This window comes from Lupinus angustifolius, chromosome LG01, assembly GCF_001865875.1.
Source record: "Lupinus angustifolius cultivar Tanjil chromosome LG01, LupAngTanjil_v1.0, whole genome shotgun sequence".
Taxonomy (NCBI): domain Eukaryota; kingdom Viridiplantae; phylum Streptophyta; class Magnoliopsida; order Fabales; family Fabaceae; genus Lupinus; species Lupinus angustifolius.
Window position 1 is genome coordinate 23,328,268 of NC_032009.1, and position 26,634 is coordinate 23,354,901.

General features: G+C 29.6%; 4 protein-coding genes and 1 long non-coding RNA gene across 7 annotated transcripts in view; 4 read left to right on the forward strand and 1 right to left on the reverse strand.

Annotated features, from left to right (window-relative positions):
* Positions 3,774 to 4,621, forward strand: LOC109356922 (stress-induced protein SAM22-like). The gene is made up of 2 exons (XM_019600561.1): positions 3,774 to 4,018; positions 4,272 to 4,621. Exons 1-2 carry the CDS (start codon positions 3,838 to 3,840, stop codon positions 4,565 to 4,567), a joined length of 477 nt encoding a protein of 158 aa, XP_019456106.1. The 5' UTR covers positions 3,774 to 3,837; the 3' UTR covers positions 4,568 to 4,621.
* LOC109357005 lies at positions 4,370 to 18,046 on the reverse strand. The gene is made up of 2 exons (XR_002108815.1): positions 17,981 to 18,046; positions 4,370 to 4,540 (listed from the first exon to the last, which is right to left on the reverse strand). It is a non-coding gene; the product is annotated as an uncharacterized LOC109357005 (long non-coding RNA).
* On the forward strand, positions 13,365 to 14,415 carry LOC109356969 (stress-induced protein SAM22-like). Its single transcript, XM_019600638.1, has 2 exons — positions 13,365 to 13,627; positions 13,928 to 14,415. The coding sequence occupies exons 1-2, from the start codon at positions 13,447 to 13,449 to the stop codon at positions 14,221 to 14,223; spliced, it is 477 nt and encodes a 158-aa protein (XP_019456183.1). The 5' UTR covers positions 13,365 to 13,446; the 3' UTR covers positions 14,224 to 14,415.
* On the forward strand, positions 17,121 to 18,023 carry LOC109356913 (stress-induced protein SAM22-like). The gene is made up of 2 exons (XM_019600549.1): positions 17,121 to 17,373; positions 17,712 to 18,023. The coding sequence occupies exons 1-2, from the start codon at positions 17,193 to 17,195 to the stop codon at positions 18,005 to 18,007; spliced, it is 477 nt and encodes a 158-aa protein (XP_019456094.1). The 5' UTR covers positions 17,121 to 17,192; the 3' UTR covers positions 18,008 to 18,023.
* LOC109356930 (stress-induced protein SAM22-like) overlaps positions 22,113 to 26,634 on the forward strand; it is a 16,570-nt gene continuing 12,048 nt past the window's right edge. The window contains exons 1-2 of one of the 3 annotated variants that reach the window (XM_019600574.1): positions 22,128 to 22,339; positions 22,595 to 22,815. In XM_019600574.1, coding sequence (XP_019456119.1) covers positions 22,159 to 22,339; positions 22,595 to 22,815 — 402 coding nt within the window. In that variant the 5' untranslated portion in view covers positions 22,128 to 22,158. Of the gene's footprint in view, positions 22,340 to 22,594; positions 23,051 to 26,634 lie in introns of those variants that run through there. The other 2 variants (XM_019600583.1, XM_019600592.1) reach the window with 2 other exon arrangements.

Genomic DNA, 26,634 nt, shown 5'->3' on the forward strand with positions numbered 1-26,634 from the left:
CTATGCTAAAGTTATCGCTTTTTGGTTTTTTTTTTCAAACATAAGGTAAATCGTTATCTTATTTTAGCTCATTTATTTTTCTATTCACTAATAATGTATTCTTTATTTGTTATGAATTTATGCAGTTATGGTGTTCTAGGTTTTTGGCTATGGTGAATATTGGAGGAGAATGAATGAACAATTTGTGTAAGATCTCATTTCTCCTATGTTATTTTATAATATTGAAATATGTTAAGGTTGAATGTAATTGAAGTCGTTAATAATTTAACAAATCTATTATAAATGTGATAAAGTTGGACATGTTTGTCATGTGTTTGATAGAATGTCTGGGAGACATATTGTCATATTTAGAAAGTAGACATTTAACAGTCTTGCTTCAGTGAACGTTGTTAAATGTCTACTTTCTACTGTGCTACAAAAAAACATTGTTGAATATAACTATGTGTATTACTGCCCTCACATAGAAAGTGCCACAAAAGTGCGGTTAAATATTAAATAACAATTTGAAGTACTGTTATTTTGATGTTCTGGGGTAGTGATGCCTGAGGCGAGCTAAAAACTAGGAGTGTAAAAATTCGGTTCGTTTCGGTTTTTGGTGCATTTTAGTGACTGAACCAATCAAAAACATATGGTTCGGTTCCACTCAATTAACCGCAACTTTAACTATAAGAACCGAACCGAACCGCTCTTGAATGGTTCGGTTCGGTTCCACAGTTTTTTTACATTTACTTTTTATAAAAAATATATTTTATCAATTGAAAATTCAAAATGTATTACAAGAGATATTGTTTATCATAAAAGGATAAACATTACTACTATTATTATAAAAAATTATGAATCATATATAACAATACACGTCATGATTAGTAACATATATATCAATTAGTAAAATATATAATAGCTATATTTATAACCTTACATTTCATAATTAGTAACACATGTAACAATACATGTATAACAATTTTTGATATATGCTGATTTCAAACTCAATATCACAAAAATTGAAAAATATGTTCCAAATCATAAGACATTAGGAAACATTTTAGTAACTAGTAAGATATATAATACTAACTTAATAACAATTTAGCAACACTACAATTTACACAAAATTGATAATTTAAGCTAGAAAATTGGTTGAAGAATTTAAACAATAATAAAAATATTATTTCTTAATCCCTAGTATATATTTCTTTAATATACGGTTCGGTTCGGTTCTAACGGTTCCTAAATTTCTAAAACCATAAACCGAACATAAACGATTCCTTAAAAAAATAACCGAACCGAACTGCGAAATCGAACCGAACCACATTTTGCGGTTTGATTTAGTTCGGTTCCATAAGTTTTGCGGTTTAAACCGGAACCGCTTACAACCCCTATTAAAAACCATGCGGATCTCTGGAGGAACACTTTTCTTTTTTAAGAATGCTTGTAATTATTTTACACTATCCGTACAATTTTATTCTTTTCTATTAATAAAATGATTTCTTCCAATTGTGTAAATTTTATTGGATGAAAAAACAATAGTTAATTTTATAGGAGTGTGACTCGATACTGGAACAAACTTTCTCTAAAGTATATTTGGGTGGACCATAATTTCTAAATATTCTAATAAGAATAAATTTAAATACTCTTAATAATGTTTCTACTTTAGTAAATAATTTCAAAACATTGAATGTGGTATCTTTTATTTAATATATCGTGGAAAAATACAGCAAACCTTTTTCATAGAAAATGATAATTCATACCGTAGTTTAAGGGCGGTGGGATAAGGCGGGCACGTACCCACGTGGTGGGGGCATGCTTTGAATTTTTAATAATACATGATTGATTATAATCACACATCACCACAAATATTTATAAATAAATTATATTCTAAATCGTAAAAGTCTAGGATAATTGATACTTATTTATGTATATCCTGTTTTAATGTCCAAGGTCCAAAAAGAAGTAATAATCATTTTACATAAATGAATATGGAGTTACTTTATAACAGGCTTAAGTTCATGATTTTTTTTGCATTCAATAACAAGAAGTTGATTCATTTGGCTCAACTCTATCCTTCTCATTTTTTTTTAACTTTTTGACACTATATGGCAAGATTGAACATTATTTGAATGATGTATGTTTTGACTGTATTTTTAGAATCGTGGCTAACTATTTATCTTTTTTATAAAGCTTGTGGAGAAGAAACATGTTGTAAGTCCATAGCTCTTACGCATACAAGCTTTAAGAGCTAGTTTTGATATTGTGTCAATGGTATAACATAATAGATGAAAGATATGAAAGTTATAAAAAAGAGAGAGTGTAATTGTAGGAGTTTATAGAAAATTTTCTAATCCATTAAAAATAATGACCAGTACAACTTAAGAATTAAAGGTATACGAGTGTTATACTATTAATATTCAATTTTAAACTTATTAAGTTCCCTAGTATTTTTATGAGTTATCTTCGAACAAAAAATAAAAAGATGTTTTTGACGGATAATTACATCTCAAAACCAATTGAGTCGCATAAGTATTTCTAATGGGATTAGACTATACAACATTATCATCCATAATATTTTTATAACTCTTTAGACTATACCACATCAACATTTTATCTATTAAAGTTCAATTCCAAATATTTGACTCTATTATCATATCGTCATATTCAATCCAATTTATATAATTCATTTTCATTATTTTAATAACTCGTTTATCATAAAATTGATTCTAGAATTTTATTTTTATATTCTTTCTAACTATTATTTGTGCTTGATTATTATTTAAAAATAACCTTTTCCAAAATATTATTGTACACTTAATTAATATGTATATTCTTTTTTTTCAAATATTAATTTTGCATTAAGAATTTTTGTAATACAAGAATAATGAATTAAATTTATAAAAATGAAGATGTAGAAAATCAATTAAATTTATTACCTACATATATATCAACTTACATTGCAAATGATATTATATCAGTACCTTCTCTCGTCAAATTTTGCATATACTTATAATACATTTATTTGTTCTATATAACATATACCTATATATTTACAAATTATAACAGATATATCAATATAATATAATCAAGTGATATGTTATGAGTAGTTATCTAATTATGATGGAACTATCGTAGTCTTAATTATGAGTTTTGAAAATACGACTCAGAATTTAAGATTCTAGTCTTAAGGTAACAATAAACTTAGGACTTCTCTTAAGACTGAAGATGAAGATGCACTGAATTACATTTGGATCCAAGATGAAATGAAAACTTTTATCGCAAACGAATGTGATGTTATTTAAATTATATACCGCATACATTGTAGTTAAATTTTTCTTACCTTATAAATTATATGTGTTTCATAGTCTTCGCCCATCCCATCAAAATGAAGGCTCCTATGTATGGTGGGGATCACATGTCCCAATTTGGTGTCCCCATTTCTATTTCGTTCCACTCATATATTAACATATAAAATTAATATATTATTTTAATAAAATAAAAATAAGTTGAGGTATTATTTTTGACATGTTGACAAATATTGATTTGTTAGAAATACGAGACATGAACTTTTATGTGACAGAAGATACACTGAGTGTACATCTGCTCAGTCCTCTAAACAACCACGTCTCATATATTTTATTAACTAGGTAGTGTCCCCAATAGAGAAATGAAAAGGAAAGGAGGCCTAACAATCTCTATAGTCAGCACCTATCCACAATGAGGTATACAAGCAAAGGTGCCTATAAATAGAAGGCACTCCTTTCCTGATAAATCACACAATAACCATTCTAAAATCTTCTTCTCATATATCATTTCATTACTCTTCTTCCGCTTACTAATTAATTTCCAAGCATGGGTATTTTTACATTTGAGGATGAATCTACTTCTACTGTTGCTCCTGCTAGACTTTACAAAGCTTTGGTAATAGATGCTGACACTATCATCCCAAAGGCTGTTGAAGCCATCCAAAGTGTTGAAACTGTTGAGGGTAATGGTGGACCTGGAACCATCAAGAAACTCACTTTGATTGAGGGTTAGTATATCATTTTATATATCTTCTTCATACATAAATATATGTGCAATATGGCATATCATTATACATGAAAAAAGTTTAGTTTTCTTTTATTGTTTGTGATGCCATTTTTATGCATCCTGAATTTTATTACCAAAAAATTAACATTTATGGAACATGGTTTAAGTTTTATTGAATTGTATATTAATTAGAAAATAGCACAAGAAACAAACATTTTATATGAAAAGATTTAAGTGATAATCATATTTGATAGGTGGGGAAACAAAGTATGTGTTACACAAAATAGAAGCAATTGATGAGGCAAACTTGGGATACAACTACAGCATAGTTGGTGGAGTTGGATTGCCAGACACAATAGAGAAGATATCTTTTGAGACCAAATTGGTTGAAGGAGCCAATGGAGGATCAATTGGAAAGGTGACTATTAAGATTGAAACCAAAGGAGATGCTCAACCCAATGAAGAAGAGGGCAAGGCTGCTAAGGCAAGAGGAGATGCTTTTTTCAAGGCCATTGAGAGTTACCTTACTGCACATCCTGATTACAATTAAACTAAACAGTGCATTGAAGAAGAGCTTACATATATAAAGTTTTCTTCCATGTTATCTATCGAGTTTGTGCTTTAAGTTTGCTTCCTATGTAATGATAATAAGTGCTCTTCTTTTTTCTTTCCTTTTTCTGCAAAAGTGTGAGATTCCATGAGTTTGTATTTTATTTCTTCAATAAATTAATACAAAATAAATTATAAGCATGATCTGAGTAGAAATTTGATCTTTTAAAAAAATATATTTTATTATATATATCTAAAATCATGTTCAAGCTAGACATGAAAAATATGAATTTTGAATTTGAGTTTTTATTTTTATTCTTATAAGATAAACTTGAAAACAACTACGTACGCACGAAAATAATTAGTATTATTTAATATTAAAATACTAAACTAGTTTGTTGGAATGTTATTAATACCGAACTAGTTATGGTACTGGTATAATTGTATGATAGTTCAACCGATAGTTTACTAGTTAAACCGTGTACCGACAAAATTAAAAATACATAATATAATATATTAACATTAATGTTAAAAATGAAAAAAACAATATTTTTTTATTTTCATTAAAAAATTAATTTTAAATAAAAACTAGTAAGTATGAATAATACGGTTCAATTGAAAACCGATCAGTATGACCGGTTTTAGCCAATTTTGACTAATATGATTGCATGACCGGTATAATTATTATACCATAACAATATTGGGAATGGTTCATTGATTTACTGGTTCAACCGACCGATATGAAACGGTTTTAACCACACTAAATTGTTGTGATTGTATAATAAAGCGAGCCATTTCAATAAAGTTGCATTGACTAAAGAAGTTTATGCCGAATTAAGAAATGCCATGGAGTGAATGGCCTAGATATCACATAACCTCACGAAGAAGATAGTGTTTCCCAATATTATTAGTACATTTTATTATATTTTTAAATAAATAAATTAATAGTTTAGATTAAAAAATTAAATAATCAGATTTCACTGTTAAATAATTTAAATGAGACTTAACATAAGGACTTATTTTATAAATGAAAAAAGTTTAAGACTCAATTGTGATGAAATAAAAAGTAGTGATTCCTACTTGCAAATGTGTAAAGTTTAAGTACACAAGTTTACGCCAGAATCCAAATTTTCATCAAACCACGTTAAAAACCCAGTTTAAGCAAAATATTTGAAATTTAATACCTAAACATATACACATTTTTCGAACTTTGGGGGACAAAGTTGATATCACGGACCTGTTTACAATAATTACCAATATAGTTATGAATCATTCAAGGATTGAGTGCACAATAGCTTATTTCCTATGTAGTTATATCTACGGTCTGAACAGGATGTAACTACAGTTGAACTAGGATGTACCTTATACAATCGTGAGTCATGTATTTAATGTTCGTTTGCTAATATCACTATCTATAAGTTTATTTTAAAATGAACTAAAATATTATCATGTCATTTGTATGAGTTTGTTTTGTCGCATATAGTTCCTTAGTAGTCATAAAAATATACGACCCAGCAATAATGCTCAGCTGAATATGGCTTTTAGCACTGAATATTTTATCCTTTGAAAACTCAAAGCCACCTTCTTTGACCACCGCTTGAAATTCTTTATACAGCACCAAAACCTTGACTTTGATTTTCAATCATATTCATGTGAATAATAAGAGGATTAGAGATTTTTTTTTATAGAAATTAACAAAGTACGTAGATATATATGTTCACAAGTTGAACAGAATGGTGTATTAATAAATAAAAAATAAAAATGGAACGGTGTTTGTCTATTTTTTATAAATATAAAATAAAGTATATCCTCAAAGAAATAAATTATCTCATTCATCTACTAAAATTATGACATGTGTTTTATTTAACCATTTTCTACAACTTTTTTTTAAAAACTAAGATAAATAAGAGATCCATATCATAATTTTAGTGTCGAATGAGATACTTTATCTCCATATATAAGAATAGTTTATTCTCTAATAAATATTATTTTGTATTTGGTGGAATGGGTGTGGTTTTCCTTTTAATTTACTATTTATTTAGTAATTAATAATTATTTATTGAACATATCAAATTTGTAAAAAATATAATATGATATACACTATTATTCATATTTAATTATCATTGATTCTTTAAAAAAAGTAATTCAACTAAATAATGTATGATATAGTGAAGGTGTATTAATCCTTATGCCGATAGTACATAGAGTAAAAAAGTAGACATATTTATATGAATATGTTGTACTAGTTTATACTATTAATTTAACTTTTAAACCAATTAAGTAGTCGAAGAGGTTTTTCTTGTAGGACTAAACTACGAGTTAAAAATGAAATGAAGTTTTTTGACTACGATTACATCTTCAAATTAATTGAGTAGCATCGAATAAGTATTTCCAATCGGATTAGACTATATGACATATCATCCATAATATTCTTAAAACTCTTCAGACTATATCACATGAACATTAACTGTAAATTGGGTATTTGGTCGTTCCAAGTCACTCGGTTTAACTTATGATGAAAAAATTAAATAGTTTTAACTTTAACTAAATTTTGAATTGAAGGCAAACTATCCACAAGTAACTTGCTTCCTAAGCTACTCATCAACAAATGAATCTAGTCTACTTTTACTTCTCCAATTCATGCTGAATGCACCTGGATACATTTTAGCTTCCTCATTCATTAATGAATCTAGCTTAGATTAGATACATTCTACTTTCTTGCTAAACAAGAAAACTGCTTCTGCTATAGCTTTTCTTTCTTTCTCAATGTATAAATAGACAACAATGTAATTGAATTGTATCAATGAATGAGATGAATTCTTCTCTTGGCAAATTGCAATATGGTATCAGAGTTAGTCTCTGATTACCAAAGTTGTGCAAATATATCACAAATCCCTTACCTAAATCTCTCAAATTCTTGTGCAAGTTTTCTAAAAATTCCTTTGCGATCTTCTGCAATTTTCTGCAACTCAACTATGACGAATCAGATCGAGAAACTTCTTCATTTCTCAATAACAGTGATGTCTAGAGTCCCTTCTACTTGCATCCAGGTGAAAATCCAGGAGCATGGTCACACCTCCTCTTGATGGTGTGAATTATCATGCCTGATGCAGAGGTATAAAACGAGCTTTACTTTCTAAGAATAAGTATAAGTTCGTTGATGGAACAATTGCTATGCCTAATTCAATAGATCCTGAGTTTGATGTATGGGAACGATGTAATAACATGGTGGTTTCATGGATTACTCGTTGCTTATCTCCAAACATAGCACAAAATGTGGTATACATAGAAAATGCAGAAGAGTTATGGTTAGATCTAAAAGAGAGGTTTTCTAAGGGAGATTACTTTAGAATGTCAGATGTTCTTCAAGAACTTCATTCAATCAAACAAGGCAATAAGAGCATTTCTAATTACTTCACAGATTTAAAAATTCTATGGGAAGAATTAGAATTATTGAGATCATTACCTTCATGTGTGTGCATTGTAAAATGCAAATGTGATATGATGAAAACTGTGAAAAAGCAAAGAGACATTGAGTATGTGGTGTGTTTCTTGAAAGGATTAAATGATAAGTTTAATACTACTAAGGCACAGATTTTGTTGATGGAGCCTTTTCCTTTGATAAACAAGACTTTTTCTCTGTTAGTTCAGCAAGAGAGGCAATTAATTGGAATGAATCTCATTGCTCCAAAATCAATGATCAATGCTGCTGAAAGATCTAATTTCAGATCAGGGAATAGAGGTGGATTTGGAAGAGGTTTTGTGCAAAACCGAGGAAGATACAATGGTAGAGGTTATGGAAGAGGAATCTCAACCAAAGTGTGCACTTATTGTGGAAAAGAAAGGCACACAATTGAAACATGTTATCTCAAACATGGCTTTCCACCACATTTCCAAAGTAGCAGAGGAAAACAAAGCACTGGTGATGCTAGAGTTGTAAAGATTGATTCAGAACCAGAGGAACAAATGGATTCATTGCCACTTGGTAATCACAAACTCTCACCCATCCTTAATTTTAGTGCTGAACAATGTGATCAACTTGCAGCCTTACTCAAAAACTCCACTGTGTCAAACACTACCACTCATAATGTCAATCAGATAAGTCATGTTCCTGATAGTGAGTTGCAAATCCACAAAGGTGAATGTTCAGGTAAATCAGAAAATTGGATCTTAGATTCTGGTACCACAGATCATATATGTCACAATCCTTTATTGTTCATGTCCTATCATTCTATTAAACCTATTCATGTTAAATTGCCTAATGGAACTATCGTACACACAAACTACTTTGGATCTGTGAAATTTTCTGATTCACTAATACGATATGATGTCTTGTTCATTCCTAGTTTTAAGTTCAATCTCATATCAATTAGCAAGTTAACCAAGTCTCTGAATTGTCAACTAACTTTTTATGATTCAAAATGTGTAATCCAAGATATGATTACATTAAAGATGATTGGAATTGCTGAAGTGCGAAATGCTCTGTATGTGATTAGTACTACTGTTTTCCAGCCCAAATCTAAGCTCCAAAAACAAAATGTGAACTCTGTTTTCCAAGCCAAACATAATAAGCCTCGGTTTGATTTATGACACTTCAGACTAGGGCATCCATCAATATATGTGTTGCACAATGTATGTAAAATATTTTCATATGTAAATTCTGATAGCAAGATAGTTTGTGATCATTGTTAATTGGCAAAACAATCTAGGTTGCCTTTCTTGAGTCAAAAACATAGAAGTCCTGATTTGTTTGCAATTGTTCATATGGATATATGGGGTCTTCTTTCTATTAGTTCAATACATGGACATAAACACTTTCTTACAATGGTTGATGATCATAGCAGAAACACATGGACTTTTTTGATGAAATCAAAAGCTGAAACAAGACCTTTGATGCAAAATTTTACAACCTTTGTTGAGAACCAATACAATAAAACAGTAACAATCTTAAGAACCGACAATGTAATTGAGTTTAATAATTCACAATTTTTTAGTAACTTGGGCATCATTCATCAAACCTCATGCATTGAAACTCCTCAGCAGAATTCAGTGGTTGAGAGATAGCATAGACATCTTCTTAATGTCACTAGAGCTTTGTTGTTTCAATCAAATTTGTCTCAACATTATTGGTCCTATGCTTTACAACATGCTACTTTTCTCATAAATAGATTACCAAGCAAAATTCTTAAAAACAAATGTCCTTATGAACTTTTGCATCAAACAAGTCCTAACCTATATGATATTAGAGTCTTTGGATGTCAAGCATTTGCCACCAGAAGTCCTCATAACAGATCAAAACTAGAGGCAAGGTCAAATGAAGTGTGTCTTTCTGGGGTATAAGTTAGGCAAAAAAGGTTTTATTCTTCTAGACTTGTATAGTAGACAAATATTTGTGTCTAGAAATGTTATATTTCATGAAAACATTTTTCCTTACATTGTGCACACTGAATTTAATCATGATACACTACCTTCATCCACTCTTTGTGACACTAACAAGACCAATGATTTTTCTTTCCTGAATATTAACCCTCATAATCATTCAAACACTAATAGAACAACTTTACACTAAACTATCATACAGACCTCACCTACACATAGTAGACATTCATCACCAACTGAATCTCATCAGCAAAACCATTCTCTTTCACCTTCCTACCAATCCATGCCAGCTTCCTTCAATATTCCAACAACAAATGAGCCTAGTACTTCTCCATTATCACCACACACCAAAAAACCAGATAGACTAAGACATCCTCCCACATACCTTAGAGACTTTCACTGCAACATTCTCACTTGATCTCCTCCATCATCACAAAAATCATCATCACAAAAAGGTATTTTTCATCCTCTATCCTTTGTTTTATCATACACATCCATCACACAACCATGTCTCAGTCATATTTTGTCTATAACCACCAATATTGAACCTAAACACTATAGTCAAGCTGTCAAATTTCCTCATTGGGTCAAGGCTATGCAAACAGAATTAAATGCATTAAAATTAAACAACACTTGGAGTTTGGTTGACTTGCCTAGTGACAAGGTTCCCATTGGTTCCAAATGGGTTTATAGAATCAAATATAAGTCAGATGGCAACATAGAGAGATACAAAGCCAGACTTGTTGCCAAGGGTTATAATCAAACCGAAGGGATTGATTTCTTTGATACATTTGCACCAGTCATCAAACTTACAACTGTGAGATTATTGTTAGCTATTGCAGCATCTCAAAACTGGTTGCTTCATCAACTTGATGTGAACAATGCATTTTTGCATGGTGACTTAGAAGAGGATGTATATATGGCAATTCCTGATGGTGTCCTCACTACAAAACCAAATCAGGTCTGCAAATTGCACAAGTCTCTTTATGGACTCAAACAAGCAAGTAGGCAATGGTATACCAAATTGTCCTTTTCTCTGATCTCTATTGGCTATAAACAATCCACTCATGATCACTCCTTATTCACTAAGAAGAACAATTCAAAATTCACTGCCTTGCTTGTATATGTTGATGATCTGATCCTATGAGGCAATGATCCCACATAAATCTCATTTTTGAAACATCACCTTGATTCTGAGTTCAAAATAAAGGACTTAGGAGCATTGAGGTACTTCCTTGGATTGGAGGTTGCTAGATCTCATGCTGAGATTACTCTTTGTCAAAGGAAATATGCTCTTGACATACTATCCGATACTGGTTTTCTTGCCTCAAAACCAGTCTCCACTCCTATGGTTAAAACCACAAAGCTTCAGTAGGATCCTTCAAACACATTGGTTGATCCAGTCTCCTATAGAAGACTGGTTGGTAGGCTGCTACACTTGACAAATACACGACCAGATTTATCTTATTCTGTGCAGCAATTGAGTCAATTTATGACTAATCCTACAACCCTGCATTGGATCTCCTGGTCAAGGGCTTTTCTACTCCTCCAAATCTTCTCTTCAACTTAAGGCTTTCAGTGACTCAGATTGGGGTGCATGCCTTGATTCAAGGAAATCAATTTCTGGTTATTGTGTGTTCCTTGATCAATCTTTGATTTCATGGAGAACTAAGAAACAAACCACTGTTGCTCGTTCTTCATCAGAGGCTGAGTACAGAGCTTTGGCTGCCACTGCTTGTGAGCTCCAATGGCTCACTTATCTATTTGTCAATTTCTACATCTCCTTCTTTACCCATACTGTTTTGTATTGCGATAATGATTATGCAAGACACATTGCTACTAATTTAGTGTTCCATGAGAGAACCAAACACATTGACATTGATTGTCATGTTGTTAGAGAACGATTGCATGCTAAACTCTTCCATCTTCTACCTATTCCTTCTGCTGAACAGTTGGTTGACATCCTCACAAAACCCTTGGATCCATCTCCTTTTCACTATCTTCTTGGCAAGCTTGGAATCATCAATCTATATTCTCCAACTTGAGGGGGGCTATTGATGTATTTAGTTTACAACAACATTTCAAAGGAAGGCAATCTATCCACAAGTAACTTGCTTCCTAAGCTACTCATCAACAAATGAATCTAGTCTGCTTTTACTTCTCCAATTCATGTTGAATGCAACTGGATACATTTTAGCTTCCTCATTCATTAATGAATCTAGCTTAGATTAGATACATTCTACTTTCTTGCTAAACAAGAAAACTGCTCCTGCTATAGTTTTTCTTTCTTTCTCAATGTATAAATAGACAACAATATAATTGAATTGCATCAATGAATGAGATGAATTCTTCTCTTGGCAAATTGCAATATTTAAAGCATAGCACATAGGTTTTTTTATTATATTTTCAAGTTATATGTGACATTTTAAATTAGTGAAATTTTCTTTGTTAATTATTTAATTAGGTACAGAAATATTTTTAAATTTGGAATATAAAACTATTAAATAATGTAAGTTAATATTATGAATTTTTTAGAATTTTTAATATAAATTGAACTAACTGATCTACATATTGATCTACTGGTTCAATAAGTGACTCATCTACTCAATATCCTAACATAGTCATTAAACGATTTGAATCTAATAACATTGCACTAAAATACAACGCAAGATTATTGACTCTGTATCGTATTAGCTGAGACTCAAATCCAAAATATATAAATAGTTTCATTATTTTAATAACTCCGTTTATAAAATTGATTCTAGAATTTTATTTTTATATTATTTCAAACTACTACTTGTACTTGATTAATATTTATCGCTTTGATTTTTGTTGGGAACGATGACTTTGCGACTATATTAAAAAATAACCTTGTCCAAAATATTAGTGTACATTTAATTAATATGTATAACTTTATTTTTTAATTTCAAATAGTGATATTGCAATAATTTTTTAATATGAAGATAATGAATTAAATTTATAAAATAACAAAAAACAACCATATATAAAATTAAATAAATTTATTTATATATCAACTTATGTTGCAAATGCAGTACCTTGATTCTCTGTTTTGTTCTCTATAGCATATACCTATATATTTACAAATTATAACATATATAAAAATATTTACAAATTATACAGTATGAATGTGGTAGTTAAATGTCTTACCTTAATACTAGAGTCTTAAATTATGTATTCCATAATCTTGGCCCATCACATGAAAATCAAGGCTCCTGAGTGTACATCTCGTCACTTTTGTTGACAATTATGGCTCTTATATATTAATAAGTGGGTAGATATTATCCCCAATAGTGAAATGAAAAGGATAGGAGCCCTAATAACCTCTCTATTCAGCACCTATCCACAATGAGGCATACAAGCAGAGCTACCTATAAATAGAAGGCACTCCTTTGCTCATAACTCACACAACAACCATTCTAATATCTTCTTCTCATATATTTTTCCATTATTCTTCCTCCTTTTACTAATTAGTTTTTAAGTATGGGTGTTTTTACATTTGAGAATGAATCCACCTCTACTGTAGCTCCTACTAGGCTTTACAAAGCTTTGGTTGTAGATGCTGACACCATCATCCCAAAAGCCGTTGAAGCCATCCAGAGTGTTGAAACCGTTGAGGGAGATGGTGGCCCTGGAACCATCAAGAAGCTCACTTTGATTGAGGGTTAGTATATTATTTTATATATTTTCTTCATACATAAAATATTATTCCTTTTAGTCTTTGTGATGCTATTTCTACCCATGCTAAACTTTTATTACAAATAAACAAACATTTATAGAACAAAGTCTAAGTTTTGCTCAACTCTATATATATTTATTAGAAAATAGCACAACTAACAAACATTTTACATAACAAGATCTAAGTTTTTTGTTTAACTGTATATTTATTATATCAACTGTCTAAAAACCATTTAACAAATTAAAATGATGATGTTTATGGATGTTTGATATTTTGAATGGGCAGGTGGGGAAACCAAGTATGTGTTACACAAAATTGAATCAATTGATGAGGCAAACTTGGGATATAACTACAGCATAGTTGGGGGAGTTGGGTTGCCAGACACAGTAGAGAAGATATCTATTGAAACCAAATTATTTGAAGGACCCAATGGAGGATCAATTGGAAAGGTCACTATTACCATTCAAACCAAAGGAGATGCTCAACCCAACGAAGAAGAGGGCAAGGCTGCCAAGGCTAGAGGAGATGCCTTTTTCAAGGCCATTGAGAGTTACCTTTCTGCCAATCCTGATTACAACTAAACTAAACTCTGCCACTGAAGAAGAGCTTCCTTATATAAAGTTTCCTTCCATGTTATGTCTCCCGTTTGTGCTTTTAAGTTTGCTTCTTATGTAATGATTAATAAGTGCTCTTCTCTTTTCTTTTTCTGCAAAAAAGTGTGAGATTTCGTGAGTTTGTATATTACTTCATCAATAAATTAATACAAAAGAAATGTGATTGGTTGAAAGATTTTATATTTTATTACATATGTTGAAAATCAAATTTAAACTAGACATGAATTCTTGAAGATTGGAGCTTTTATTTTTCATAAGATGAACGTGAAAATAATTACAATATGGAAAGAAGTAATATTATTTGAGAATACTAAACTAGTTTATCACATATATTAATATATATACGAGAAGGGAGAGCTAAGTCACATTGTCAAGTTGCCATATAAGGATTTAAGATGTTTAAAAAACATTTTTATACATGAAAAAGACTCAAAAGTTATGTCTTGTATTTAAAATTAGTAAGAATAATTTTCTGTAATAAATTTATCAGGGTGAAAAAGAGGAATGGCTATGCATGCTATATGAAAACGCAATACCACTTAACACTTTTATCTGGATCACTGCTTCTAGACCAATAAAAGTTACACTTACTAGTTACTTTCTTATGAATGCTTGCATACACCCACACATGGTTTTTAAGCTGATTTGATTCCACACGGGTCCATATTTTACAAATAAATTTGTTAGCTTAAAGTTAATAAAATCTCGTTGAAAATTAAGGTGCTATATTTATTTCAGTATAATATCTATATACTAACTGTATAAAGATTTACATACAATCAGTGCATCATTCATCGTTCATTTTGAATTATATTTTTGAAGAGTTAATAATAAATTAAAATTAATAATAGATAATGTAATGATAGTATCTATTTATTTATAAAAATATTGTTCCAATATTCAGTCTGTGTTATGTAAAAGAGAAAAAAAAATGCATACACTAATGATATATGAGTTTGATATTTGTCATTGTATAATTTATCATTTATATTTAATCATTATTGACTTTTCAAAAAAATAATATAAATGATTAACGAGTAATATACTGCCTGCATATGAATTTTTATAATAACATTACATAGATAATAGACTCCATTTAAAATTAAGTATGAACAGGATCTAACTACATTAAAACTATAATGTAACTTCACAGCCTTGTACAATCATGGGTACGAACTGTATAAGTTCATTTTAAAATGTTCTAAAATATTATCGGAAAAAGATATTACACAAATATTTATACCATCAATTCATCATCAACCATTTATATTCAATTATGTTATTAACTTTTAAATATAAATAATATAAATGAATAATGGATTGTCTATACATAAATTTTTATCTTTACACTAAATATTACGTTCATATATTATTTCATATGACATTTATATGGGTTCGTTTTGTCCCATATAGTTCCTCACTGTTCATCAAATTATAGTATTATACGAACCGGCAATAATGAATTGCTACGCTGAATACGGCTTCTATAATTGAATATTTATCCTTTGAAAACTCAAATCCACCTGCTTTGACCACCGCTTTAAATTCTTTATACAAGACCAAAAGCTTTACTTTGATTTTTAATCATATTCATACGTGACTAATGGAACACGGGAATCAGAGGTTAGAGAAAAAAAAATATAGAAACTTTTTCACCAAACAATCACCTATTAAAAATTTATAATCATTGCCTAATTTAAAGCATTAATGTTTTTCATTTCCTTTCAAATAATAGAACGGTGTATTAATATTAAATAATAAATAAAAATGGAACGGTTTTTTTTATGTTTCCAAATGTATCTTCGTACTAGAGACAATCATATTTGAGTTGGGAAAATTCCTAAATATATGATGTTAACTCTCCCAGTGGACGTTTTTTCAATCTATAAGACTCAAACCCAGGACTTTGCTTAAAATAAATCAAACATGTACCACTTGAACTAACACATATCTGTAAAAATGAAGCGATTTATGCCTTTTATAAATATTAGTTAGTATTTCGTGGAATAAATATGTTTTACTTTAATTTTATTATTTATTCAATTATATAGTAGTTACTAATTATTTATTGGTGAAAATTTGTATCATGTTTGTAAAAATTATAATGTGACATATCATTTTTTATGAGTGTAATATATATACTGACAGTATAAAGATTTATACATAACCAATGCATTATTCATCTCCATTTGGATTACTTTTTTTGAAAAGTCAATAATAATTAAAAATGAAAGATAGATAATATAATAACAATGTAAAAACTCTTACATTGTCATTGCATAAATCTTTTTCTCTTTTTCATTGTAATCCATCATAATTTAGTAAGATATTTAAGAGTAAAATGGTAAATACATGCATTTATTTGAATATAAAAACTTAGAGATTAAAAGAACTGTCATAAATAAAAAGATCTATAACTTTATATTAGTGACATGATCACTTCTTTTAAATTTAATTGTTCAAATAGTTAATATTAATTGTTCATATTTCTCAAAATAACAATTATTCATATATATATATATATATATATATATCAAATTATGTTGCAAATGCTATATATGAATACCTTCTGGTCAAATTTTGTATAAAGTAACAATCCATTTATTTATTCTGTATAACATATACCAATATATTTTCAAATTATAACATATATATCAAAATCAAGGCTCCTAAGTGTACATCTCGTCACTTTTGTTGACAATTATGGCTCTTATATATTAATAAGTGGGTAGATATTATCCCCAATAGTGAAATGAAAAGGATAGGAGCCCTAATAACCTCAATATTCAGCACCTATCCACAATGAGGCATACAAGCAGAGCTACCTATAAATACAAGACATTCATTTGCTCATAACTCACAACAGCCATTCTAACATCTTCTTCTCACATATCCTTTCATTAATTCTTCCTCCTTTTACTAATTAATTTCTAAGCATGGGTGTTTTTACATTTGAGAATGAGTCCATTTCTAGTGTGGCTCCTGCTAGGCTTTACAAAGCTTTGGTAACAGATGCTGACACCATCATCCCAAAGGCTGTTGAAGCCATCCAAAGTGTTGAAACTGTTGAGGGTAACGGTGGCCCTGGAACCATCAAGAAGCTCACTTTGATTGAGGGTTAGTATATTATCCCATATATCTTCTTCATGCATAAGATATATGCTCATGACATATCATTATACAAGGGAAATTTCAGTTTCCTTTTAGTGTTTGTGATGCTATTTTTACGCATGCTAAACTTTTATTACAAATACACAAACATTTATAGAACAAAGTCTAAGTTTTGCTCAACTCTATATATATTGATTAGAAAATAGCACAACTAACAAACATTTTACCTAACAAGATCTAAGTTTTTTGTTTAACTGTATATTTATTATATCAACTAAGTCTAAAAACCATTTAACAAATTAAGATGATGATGTTTATGGATGTTTGATATTTTTATTGAGCAGGTGGGGAAACCAAGTATGTGTTACACAAAATAGAATCAATTGATGAGGCAAACTTGGGATATAACTACAGCATAGTTGGGGGAGTTGGGTTGCCAGACACAGTAGAGAAGATATCTATTGAAACCAAATTATTTGAAGGACCCAATGGAGGATCAATTGGAAAGGTCACTATTAACATTCAAACCAAAGGAGATGCTCAACCCAATGAAGAAGAGGGAAAGGCTGCCAAGGCAAGAGGTGATGCTTTTTTCAAGGCCATTGAGAGTTACCTTTCTGCCCATCCTGAGTACAACTAAATTGAATTCTATCACTGAAGAAGAGTTTCCTTATATAAAGTTCTCTTCCATGTTATGCATCTTGTGCTTTTAAGTTTGCCTTTATGTAATGATTAATAAGTGCTCTTCTATTCTCTTTCCTTTTTTATGCAAAAGTGTGAGATTATGTGGATTTGTATTCCATTTCATCAATAAATCAATACAAAAAATTACAAGGACCTTCGTAATCATGATGGTTAAAATCGAAATTTTACTTAAAATTAGGATGGAGTCAAATATCATAAATGTATGATCATAACACGATTCATAAGATTTTACTTATTAATATATATATATAAACTCATATAGTAAAAAATCTCATATTACAACCCAATCCTTATTTTTTGATATAGTTGCTGAATAGGATAAATTAGTAAAATGATCAATATTTTAAAGAATAAAACTAAAATTTTAAAAAATTTCATATAACAACCCAATTTCTTTTTGATATGCTAGCTAAATAAAATAAATTAATGAAATAATCATTATTTTAAAGAATAAAACTAAGATGGTAAAAAAGTCCATATTACAGTACATTCCTAAATAACCCACATTTTAAAGAATAAAAAGATTGCAAAATACACATATTACATTCTACCCAAACCTTATTTTTCCTAGGGTTGCCAATTACGGTTCCTAACTTTTCCCTCCGGTCGTTTTCATTCCTCCTTTCATTTCAAGCATGTCATGGTTGCTATATGATGGATCTCATGACGAGAACAAGAAGGTTCGATGTTTTTTTGCTCCATGTTTCTATCTTTCTACTTCATTTATGCATCTTATGAATCAATAAAAGAAGTTTGCTGAATTGAGAGGGAGGGAGATGGAAAAAGTTGGAAGAGAAGATTGAGTATAAGATCAATGGGATCATGAATTCAACCGATCATACATTCCAACATGGTGATCTCACACGATCTCGGGGAAACATGCCCAAAACTGAGATAGGTTTATTCCATGTAATATAATTTTCTTCCATGTTATATCTAGTTTGTGTTTTTATGTTGGCTTCCTATGTAATGATCAATAAGTGCTCTTCTCTTTCCTTTGTCATATTCCATGAGTTTGTATTTCATTTCATCAATAAATTAATAAAAAAATTACAAACATTATCTCACTGGTTAAAAGATTTTATATATTATTTCATATAAGGNAAGATGGATGGGATCATGAATTCAATTGATCCCACTTTCCAACATGGTGATCTCACACGATCTCGGGGAAACATGCCCAAAACTGAGATAGGTTTATTCCATGTAATATAATTTTCTTCCATGTTATATCTAGTTTGTGTTTTTATGTTTGCTTTCTATGTAATGATCAATAAGTGCTCTTCTCTTTCCTTTGTCACATTCCATGTGTTTGTATCTCATTTCATCAATAAATTAATAAGAAAATTACAAACATCATCTCACTGGTTAAAAGATTTTATATTTTATTTCATATAAGGAAAATCAAATTTAAGCTAGACATGAAGAAACATGAATACTTGAATATTGGAGTTTTTATTTTTCATAAGATAAATGTGAAAATAACTCCAATATGAAAAGAAGTAATGTTATTTGAGAATACTAAACAAGTTTGTTATATATACAAGAAGGGGGAGCTAACTCACATAGTCATGTTGCCATATAAGGATTTAAGATGTTTAAAAACATTTTTATATGTGAAAAATAAAAAAAACAACTATGTATTGTATTTAAAAGTAGTATGTAAAATTTTAAATAGTTTTAATGCATTTAATGTTTGATAGCAAAGAACTGAATAAGTTTATTTTAGAATGTTCTAAAATAAATATACTAGTTTTTACATTGTCAATTCATCATCAACTATTTATATTCAATAATATTATTGACTTTTAAATATAAGTAGTAAAAATAAGTAGTTATATATTAACTTTATATATTGACAATGTATAAATATTCCATTCATATATTATTTGATATGACATTTATATTGGTTAGTTTTTTCTCATATATTTCCTCACTATTCATCAAATTATACGACCGGGCAATAATGAATTGCTACGCTGAATAAGGCTTCTGGAATTGAATATTTATTCTTTGAAAACTCAAATCCACCTTCTTTGACCAACGCTTGAAATTCTTTACACAAGACTAAAAGCTCTACTTTGATTTTCAATCATATTTCATCCAATCATACGTGACTAATGGAACACGGGAATCAGAGGTTAGAGAAAAAATTATAGAAACCTTTTCACCAAACAATCACCTATTAAAAAATTATAATCATTGCCCAAATGTTGTAAAAACTGGTTCATACCAACTGGTTCAACGAGTAAGCTGGTTCAACGAGTAAGCTGGTTCAACAGGTAAACTGGTGAATCGGTCCCTATATTCGTATGGTATAATAATTATATCTATCATACAATCATACTGGCCAAAACGTGCAAAACTGATCGGTTTTCAATTGAACTGTACCAGTCATACCTGCCAGTTTTATTTAAAATTAATTTTTTAATGAAAATAAAAAATTATTGGTTTCTTATTGATTTTTCAACATTAATGTTAATATATTATATATGTATATTTAATTTCGCTGATATGCAGTTTAATTAGTTAACCACCGATTGAACCGTTATATCACTATACTGGTACCCTAACCAATTTGGTGACCGGTATGATATTAATAACACTGCCTAATTTAAAGCATTAACGTTGCATTCATATGATTAAGAACACGTATGTTACTCGTGCATTGACATGGTTAAAAATACACATGTTACATGTTTATTCTCATTCACATGTTACATGTTTATTCACATTGCTAATAAAACACATGTTACTCGTGCATTCATATGTTAAAACACACATGTTACCGTTAAGAACACATTTGTTACATGTGTATTTTTCTGTTCAAACACATAAGGAAAATAAATAACAATTTCAAATTTGAATCTTTTATTGAAAATAGGAAATCGAAACATGATACTATATGATTTTTTTTTAAATAAATGTTTTAAAAGTTGTAGAAATAAAATGAATTTTTCAATAAAAATATAGAAATCAAATCATGATACTATATGAGTATTTTTTATTAAAAAAATATTTAAAAGTTATAAAAAACTTCAATTTTGAATTTGATTATTTAACTATAATAGAGAAAAATTAAAATTTAAAGAATTTGAACTGTGATATTAAAATTCAGTCGGAAAAGTGTCACAAAGCTTTGATATGATGAAAAATATAATAATTCTTAGAGTATTGATAAATGTTAAATAATATATATAGATTAATACAAATATTAAATGAGGTGAAACTGTATAGATTTTTTAATTAAAATTAAATAATTACATAAGTGAATGTGAAATGATTATATTAAGGTTTTGTTACCAAAATTGTGATCATAAGATTTACATGCTTGTGCATCCTACTGTTCTTCCATCAAGATTTATACGAAGTTACACACTTACACCCTCATGTCGGAGATGAAGAGGTAAGGATGAGATTAAGGAATAGTGGAAAGACAAAGAGGTAATAGTAGAACTGATGAAATGGAAAAGAGAAATAGTATGGATGTGAAAAAAGATTTCAATTCACTCTAATGTTCGATGATCAATACTTTTTAAGATAATAAAACATATGGGTCAATCACTAATTAGCATTAAAACATTAAAATATAAAATGTACAAAAAGTGAGGATGTAGTATAAAAATATACATAGTAGTAACATATAACCTTTTAGAAGGGAAAAAAGTGAGGAGGAAGTGATATATGACTTGAATGAGTTTTTTATTATATAGTTAATAGATTATGTTGCAAAAGCTATATATACTAGTACCTGGTCAAATTTTGTACAAAGTAATAATATATTGTTTATTTTATATAACATATACCAATATATTTACAAATTACAACATATATATCAAAATAATGGCTCCTGAGTGTACATCTCGTCCCTTTTGTTGACAATGGGTAGATATTGTCCCCAATAGACAAATGAAAAGGATAGGTGGCTAACAACCTCTATAGTCAGCACCTATTCACATACAAGAAGAGATGCCTACAAATACAAGGGACTCCTTTGCCCATAAATCACACAACAATCATTCTAACATCTTCTTCTTATATATCTTTCCATTATTCTTCCTCCTTTTTGCTAATTAGTTTCTAAGCATGGGTGTTTTTACATTTGAGAATGAATCCACTTCTACTGTGGCTCCTGCTAGGCTCTACAAAGCTTTGGTAACAGATGCTGACACCATCATCCCAAAAGCTGTTGAAGCCATCCAAAGTGTTGAAACCGTTGAGGGTAATGGTGGCCCTGGAACCATTAAGAAGCTTACTTTGATTGAGGGTTAGTATATTATATCTTCTTCATACATAAAATATATGGTCATGGCATATCATTACACATGAGAAATTTTAGTTTTCCTTCCGCGTTTGTGATGCTATTTTTACCCACGCTAAATTTTTATTACATAAAAGCAAACATTTATAGAACAAGATCTATGTTTTGTTTAACTGTATATTTATTATATCAATGAAATCTATGAATTACTAAACCAATTAAGCTGATGATGTTTATGGATATGATAATCATATTGGGCAGGTGGGGAAACCAAGTATGTGTTACACAAAATAGAGACAATTGATGAGGCCAATTTGGGATATAACTACAGCATAGTTGGTGGAGTTGGATTGCCAGATACAGTGGAGAAGATATCAATTGAGACCAAATTGGTTGAAGGAGCCAATGGAGGATCAATTGGAAAGGTCACTATCAAGATTGAAACCAAAGGAGATGCTCAACCCAATGAAGAAGAAGGCAAGGCTGCCAAAGCAAGAGGAGATGCTTTTTTCAAGGCCATTGAGAGTTACCTTTCAGCCAATCCTGATTACAACTAAACTCAACTCTATTATTGAAGAAGAGCTCCCTTATATAATGTTTTCTTCCATGTTATCCGGTTTGTGCTTTTAAGTTTGATTCATATGTAATGAGTAATAAGTGTTCTTCTCTTCTCTTTCCCTTTTTTGCAAAAGTGTGAAATTCCATGAGCTTGTATTTCACTTCTTCAATAAATTAATACAAAAGAAATTAAAAAGCACCATCTTAGCATAAATATGATTATTTGAAAGATTTATATATTTTATTGCATATATCTAAAATTATGTTTAAACTGGACATGAAGAAATATGAATTCTTGAAAGTTTAAGTTTTTATTTTTATTTTTTTATAAGATAAACGTGAAAATAATTGCAATATAAAAAGACTTAATGTTATTTAATTTGGAAGTACTGAACTAGTTTGTTGTATACATTAATATATACAAGAACATAGAGCTACACTCACATACTCAAAAACATTTTTATACGTCAAAAGGACATGAGAGAATTATATCTTGTATTCAAAAGTAGTAAGAATATTTTTCTACAATAGATTTTAACAGGGTGGAAATAAGAAGGAAAGAAGACTTAATTAATGGATATCGATGCTATAAGAAAACTTCATACCAATTAATCTTTTATCCTATCCCACCATTGTTTTTATACAGGGTATTATTAAATTTGGACTAATCAATGACTTGATTAGGGAATTAAGTCAATTAGTTATTGGTTGGACCATCAAATCATTTGGACATGTTGACTTAGTTTTCTTAAAAAAACTAAAATATCATAATAATAGTTAACATTATTTAATAACTATATACCCAAAATATAAAAAACATTATTATAACTATTAAATAGTTAACAAAGAAGATTTTACTACTACCAAATGCTCAAATAAGTTGGAAATGTCCTGAAACAAAATGTGTTATGCTTTTTTTTGGGGTCCAAATGTGTGTTTTGCTTTTTTTTGGAGTGCAAATGTGTGCTATGCTTTAATATAACAAAAGTGGACAATAAGTATAAATTTAATTAAACAATCAAAGTTTTGCTAACACATAAGTCATTAAATGACAACCATAATTATAAATAAGTTTAAAATATTTGATCTTTTTTCATCTCAGTACAACATAGTTTTGATTGTTTTTAAAATTTTTTTATTGATTTGTTCGATTCAACCAGTCCGACCATCTAAACTTATTTTAGGCTTAAATCGTCCGAGTCGAACTGAGTCAATCTGATTTTTATTCAAAACCAGTTATAAAAGAGACTTGGACTGGTTAGATGTTCATTTCATGGCTGAAATAGTCGAACTAACCGATCAAAGCCGAATTTTGTAACTCTTTTTATATCAATGAATGCTTCACTAAGTATTTGTTTAATATACATGAAACTGTGTAGTTTTTGTTTATTTTAAAAAAATATGTTTAAATTGTGACATACCTAAATTATAAACTCAATTTAATTTTTTTTATAGAAAAAGCTAAAAATTGAAGCTCCCTACCATGATTTGCTTATTTCAAAATTGACTTACTTTTTTTATTTATTGAAATGTCAATTCTTTTTTTTTTGAAGGTGCAAAAACACCAAGGATTTATATAAATTAAGGATGAAACATACAAGAAGAACCAAGAGGTTACAAGTTTCTAAAACGGTAGTTAGGTAGGCCTAACATATTCCTACCATATTCTAACCTTAGAAAGCTAGGAAGAATATTCCACCAAAGATTTGAGCTATGGTGTATGCCATGATTAGCTAAGATGTCAGTGCAAGTATTCCCTTCTCTATAGATATGCGATATCCTGAAGTTCATGGTTGATAACTTGACCTTGCAATTTAACCATTTGTTCAATAAGGGCCAAGGAGCAGAGGCTTTGTTGTTGAAAATATCCACTACAAGAGAAGAGTCACATTCTAACCAAAGATTATTCCAACCCTTATCGAAGGCTATGCCCACATCAAGAATGGCAGAACTTAGCTCGGCATAGATAGCCAATTGAATACCAATGAAAGAGTTAAAACTCTCCATGAAGTTACCGGAGGAATCCCTGAATAAACCACCCCCACTTGCTCTCCCCGGAAATGTCAATTCTCATTTTACCCTTATTTTTAGTGTTATCTCTCTTCTTATTTTCCCTTCAATCAAACTCCATAATATAAATTTGTGCCTATGTTATTTTAAATGTTTATATCAATTATTATTTTCATCTTTTAAACATTTGTCATGAAGTAATAAAAATTAAAAAAATATTATCATAATATAAAAAATGTATACATAAAATTTATTTGTTCTTTAGTAATATATATGATAATAAATATTTAAAAATATATAAAAAAGAACCAAAGCAATCACAATATAAAAACAACATTAGATATATATTTTTTTTGTAATTTGCTTTATAAAAAATAATGTTTCTACATCGCCCAAACAAAATTGATTAGCTTATATTAGCTTTTAAGTATGTGTTATTTAAAATCAGGCTTGAACAATATGTAACTACGTTTGAACTTTTATGTAACTTCACAGCCCTTATACAATAATGCATTTAATCTTTGATTGCGATGAGCTCTATGTATTAGTTTATTTTAAAATGTTCTAAAATATTATTTTCGATGCATTTACATGGGTTTGATTTGTCACATAGTTCATCATTATTAATCAAATTATACGAAGTCGGCAATAATGCTAAGCTAATGAATACAGCTTCTGGAACGGAAATTTATCCTTTGAAAAGTCAAATCCACCTTCTTTGACCATCGCTTGAAATTAGACCAAAAGCTATACTTTTGCTTTTAAAACCAATTAAGCAGCCGAACAAGTATTTCCAATCGGATTATGTATGATTTCATCATTATATTCATAATATCTTCTTAGGACTCTTTAGACTATTTCACATCAATATTCCATCCACTAAAGTTTAAGTTAAGATCCTTGACTCTATATCTTATTGTTGGGGCCAATCCAATTTATATAGTTGATTTTCATTAATCTAATAACTATAGTTGTAAAATTGGTTCTTGACTTTTATTTTTACATTCTTTTTAACTATTATTCGTACTTGATTAATATTGAAAGTAACTTTTTATTTTTTAACAAAAAAACATGATAACTGCAATTAAGTTAAAAAAATCATGATATATTATGAAGACTCATTTAGAAACAAACCTTCATCATCTTCATGTCAAAACTGTATTACTCTTGAAAACAAAGTTACAACATTAAATCTTGAACTTAGTAAGATAAGTAAGAGCAGTAAAAGTTTAAATAGAATCATCAATTATCAACGACACTCAACAGACCGAAGAGGTCTTGGCTATTCAAAAGGCCACGTTTCTAAGAAACCTAGTGTCCCAATTAAGATAAACTTTCACAAAGGAAGTATCCTTGATCATAAACATAATAATGATAGAACTAGGATACATAACCATCAACTCACATGCACATATTGTAAACATCACGGGCATAGACCAAACACTTGCAAAATTAGAAAATATGGTGTACCCCTTGGTCATTATAAATGGATTGAGAAAAGTGCTAACCATATAGGACCCAAAGAAAATTGGGTACCTAATAAAACTTAACATGTTTTGCAAGATAATTTGGGAGCCACCTGCAACCTATGGTATTTGGATAGCAGCTGCTCAAAACACATGACGGGCGACATATCAAAATTCTCTGTCCTTACTCCAAGGGACAAAGGATATGTCACATATGGTGATAATAACAAAGGAAGAATTCTTGGAGTTGGTAGAATTGGTAAGCCT